The sequence below is a fragment of the Gorilla gorilla genome, chromosome 10 (assembly GCF_029281585.2).
Source record: "Gorilla gorilla gorilla isolate KB3781 chromosome 10, NHGRI_mGorGor1-v2.1_pri, whole genome shotgun sequence".
NCBI classification, from domain to species: Eukaryota; Metazoa; Chordata; class Mammalia; order Primates; family Hominidae; genus Gorilla; species Gorilla gorilla.
The window spans coordinates 138,665,835-138,670,187 of record NC_073234.2 but is presented as its reverse complement, the minus strand read 5'-3'; the positions used below and the strand labels follow the sequence as shown (position 1 = coordinate 138,670,187).

The 4,353-nt window shown below is 43.1% G+C and overlaps 1 protein-coding gene across 5 annotated transcripts in view; it reads left to right on the top strand.

Moving 5' to 3' along the window:
• The first annotated feature begins 202 nt into the window (after positions 1-202).
• The window catches only part of MPHOSPH9 (M-phase phosphoprotein 9), a 78,569-nt gene continuing 74,418 nt past the window's right edge, over positions 203-4,353 (top strand). For 4 of the 5 annotated variants that reach the window (XM_055358287.2, XM_055358286.2, XM_031001106.3 and 1 more), the window contains exons 1-2: positions 203-307; positions 2,880-3,141. Coding sequence is in view for 3 of the 5 variants with exons in the window: in XM_055358286.2 (XP_055214261.1) it covers positions 3,038-3,141 (104 nt within the window). In the remaining 2 variants the exon portion in view is untranslated. Of the gene's footprint in view, positions 308-2,879; positions 3,142-4,353 lie in introns of those variants that run through there. The other variant, XM_063694448.1, reaches the window with a different exon arrangement.

Genomic DNA, 4,353 nt, shown 5'->3' with positions numbered 1-4,353 from the left:
GCGCATGCGAGAAACTGAAGCGTCTTTCCCTCGTGGCAGCGGCTGGCTCCCAGAGAGCCAATCAGAGAAGAGAGTTTCACAGCAATCCCGCCCCCTTGTCACTCCCCCGGGGTTGGATATCTCTCTTTGGTTGGAGCTGCGCCAGGGGGAACGGCGAGGTGGACGCGCGCGCCATGCTCGGCTGTCTCCGCCTCCTTCCGGGCAGCCAATCACTGGAGAGACGCCGGGCGCGCGCGCGCTCCCTCGGGTAACGGTCGCGAGAGGCCGCTTGCCTGACCCTGACATCGGCAGCGGGAGCGGCGGCCAGGTAAGCGGCCACCAGCCTGCAGGGAGCTGTAGGCCGCTGGGGACAGGGGACGAGACTTAGGAGACACTGTCTTAGCGGCCCCTTGAGTGTGGTGATGGGCTGGGGTGTGGGGTCACGGCTGCCGATCGGCCTGACCCCCTCGGAGCCCTTCGGCGTGTGGGAGCTCTGCCCGGCCGCGGTGCGCCTTTTCTAGACTCGGCGCCCTTGAGTGACACTCGCGCGGTCCAATCGCAGATCGCCCTTCCTGAGGGGCGGGGGGTTTGTGGGGTTTTTTAAAATTTTCCCCCCCATTTTTTGCCAAGGTTCCCCGGTTTCCTTTTGGAATCGCGGTTGTAGTTGCAGGAGCGGTGGCTTTTCTCCGTCCTCCCTGCTTTCCGTAGCTTAGGCGACTGCATAGATTCTCCCTCTCCTTCCCACTTTGACCCGATAGCCGCCACCAGCCATTGCGGGCTGACTGTGAGCTCAGAATGTCGGGATCTGGCCTCATCCCCATCTGAAATCTCTTCCTCTCCCCCAAGCCTCTCGTCAAGGCGGAGCGCCCAGTTAACTTTCATGTTTCATAACCATCAATCGTTCCTTTTCCCCAGCTCCCTTTTTTTGCTAGGGGGTAGGGACACCAAAAGCGTCATATCTTGTTGCTGGGAAATATAAAAGCTCTGCTCTTATATTCATTCTGTATCAAGTTAAAAAAAATTTTTTTTTGCATTGTATTTGTGGGTGTTTAAGGATTTTTCCCTCTTACTTCCCTGCCCTCCCCCAAGCACCTCCACCCCAATTGGAGAAGCATCCTTGAATTTCTAGTGGTTTTCCATCTGGATCTGCATCCGGATCCGGATTACCTTAGCAGGGGAAATAATAGATGGGGTTGCAGGTTCATCTCCCTGGAGAGCTTGTGTTTTCCTGGTATAACAGCATGGTGATTGGAATCCAGGTATTTCTGTTGCCAGTTGGAAGGGGCAGTCCTTGACTGTTTCAATGCCCCATTTGTCGTGGGTGATGGGCTGAGCCACTGGGGAAAAGTCCATTTAGTTAGGTCCGGTTACCCTTTGCATTCACTCCTGTCCCTGAAAGAAATGGTCCCTGTTTTTGTGTAATGCTTTATAAAAGCAGGCCCTAGAAAGTGGGAATCTAGCAGAAGCGGAATACTAGACAATATTCCTGTTGCACTCTCTAAGCTTTTCAGTTTGTAAGCAGCTGAAGTTTTCTTTTTTCTCCTTTTTCCTCTTGCTCCCTTGCTCTTTTATAAATGCATGAATTCCCCAGGAAGGAGGCATCTTGTTTGACCTGTTACAGCCAATTTGCCATGGTATATACCCAGCTTCACTGAAATTTTAGTTGGCCTGGCAAATAATTTTTTTATTTTTATTTTTATTTTTTAAGAGATGGGGTCTTGCTCTGTTGCCCAAGCTGGAGTGCAGTGGCAGGATCATAGCTCACTGCAGTCTTGAACTCCTGGGCTGAAGTGATACTCCCACCTCAGCCTCCAGAGTAGCTGGGACATGTTCCCAGTAGCTGCAGGCAGGCTCCAGTGTGCCCAGTGGTTTATTTTCTAAGAATAGCTGCACAGAAACAAAAGACCATATATATAGTTCAAAATGTACTTCCAGACAATGGGGAAGCTATGGTTGTTAACAGTTTAATTGGCTCTTTTTAATACAAATTAAATATTAAGTAGTTCAGTTCTTGTCTCTGTATAAGTCAACAAACATATATACTTGGTAGAATTTATTAAACAAATGAACAAGGCATGCAAGTATTCCAATTGTTACATAATAGAATTATATCTAGAACTTTCATTGTAAAGCCTGGCAAAATGGTTTGCGCTATAATCCCAGCTGCTCAGGAGGCTGAGCACTTGAGGCCAGGAGTTGTAGACCAGCCTGGGCAACATAGCAAGATGCTGTCTCTAAAAAAAAGAACCTTGATTATTAAACATATAAAAATCTGAAATATTACCTGAAAAAGGTGATGCTACATTTGCAAATAATCCTTAATGTAGATTTTTAATTGAGATACATAATTCACATACCATAAAATTCAGTCTTTTACAAGTGTACAATTCAGTGGTTTTTAGTTCACAAGGTTGTGCAGCCATCACCACTATCTAATTCCAGAATTTTTTATCACCCCAAAAAGAAACTCCATACCAACTGCACTCACTCACATTCTCTGCTTCCCCAGCTCCTGGCAGCCATTTGTCTATGAATTTGCCCATTCAAGATATTTCATATCAATGAAATCATATAGTCTGTGGTCTTTTGTGACTGGCTTTTTTTACTTAGCATAGTATCTTCGGTGTTCATGTATGTTGTAGCATGTGTCTTTTTATGGCTGAATCCTATCCTGTTCTATGGATATGCTTCATTCGTTTATCTATTTATCCATTGATGGACATTTGGGTGGTTTCTACATTTTGATTATTATGAATACTGTTGCTATCCTTAAAGCATTAATCCTTAATGCTATCCATAATCCTGTATGAAAGCAGTTAAGGTTTCCAAAGTTATGTAAAAACAGTTGCTAGGTTTAGTGGCTTTTTATAGTAGTATTTTTTTCCCCCATTCATTTTCAGACTCTCTTGGAAGTTTAGGATATTTCACAGTTCTGAATGTTAGCCACTGAAAATGCCAGTAGATGATGAAGCCTCTGAAGATGACACGGATTCACTTTCCTCAAACAGCCCAAGAACGTTTATTTTCCAATAAGAGAATATAACAATTTCTGTACACTATGGAAGAGTTTGACTTGGTGAAAACCTTACACAAAACTTCATCTTCTGTAGGATCTGATGAAAATTCTCTTCATTCTCTTGGACTGAACTTAAATACTGATAGGTAAGAATGGGATTTAAAAAAATGTACCAAATCAGAATAACCTTATTTGCATACGTTTACCAACTTATCCAAATAGTGTCATAGTTACTGATTTGAATTATTATTATTATTGTTTTTTAACCTATCATCAAGAATGTTCAGGGAGGCTGGGCACCGTGGCTCATGCCTGTAATCCCAGCACCTTGGGAGGCTGAGGTGGGTGGATCACCTGAGGCCAGGAGTTGGAGACCAGCCTGGCTAACATGGTGAAGCCTCGTCTCTACTAAAAATACAAAAATTAGCCACGTGCGGTGGCATGCGCCTGTAGTCCCAGCTACTCGGGAGGCTGAGGCAGGAGAATTGCTGGAACCTGGGAGGCAGAGGTTGCAATGAGCCAAGATTGCGCCACCGCACTCCAGCCTGGGCGACAGAGCGACACTCTGTCTCAAAAGAAAACAAAAAAAAAAATGTTCAGGGACAGATGTTTAAGTCAGGAATAGGTTTGGTCTTTTCATGTTTTTCGTTTCTCTCAGAGATATGTACTTTTGCATGGAAAGCATTCTGAAAAAGAACTTGTTTTGCTTGTTTTACTTTCCTTTACACTTTTTTGTTTGTTTTTGGTAAATTACAAGCATATCTTTAACATTTAGTTGCCTAAATATTATTTCTACATTTTTAAATGATTGGGACAATTGATGTTTTATGTTGCAGAAATACTTCACCAATGTGGGAAGTAGCAGTTAAAGTTGAGTATTAGGAAGTTAAGACAAAAACAGACTCTAAGTAGACAAAATAGTGGACTAAATAGATGTTATCAAAGTGTGTTTTATGCATTTTATTAATTTTTTAAAATGCATTTTATTTTTAAGCTATCCTGTGATTGGTTTGTTTTTATTTTTTAATGGTCTTAACACAGATCATGGTTTGTTTTTCATCAGAGCCTGTTTACTTTCAATTTGCACATAGTCTGACAAGCTTGGTTATTGGGTTTCTAAATTTATAGTAGCGTAGAAACAGCAAAGAGGCAAGGACTGTAAGAGAGGAGAGCATCTATAAAGAGTGGGTACAAGAAAGGAAAACAGCGGTTTTGGGGCCTTACTGGTAAAGGGGCAAGGAGCTTTAAACACAGTAGGTCTTGAAGAAATTGTGTATTATAAATAAATACATTACTTAAAAAGTTGTTAATTCTCTGCCCTTTTCAGGAGGAATTTGAGGCAGCTTACATGGGTATAT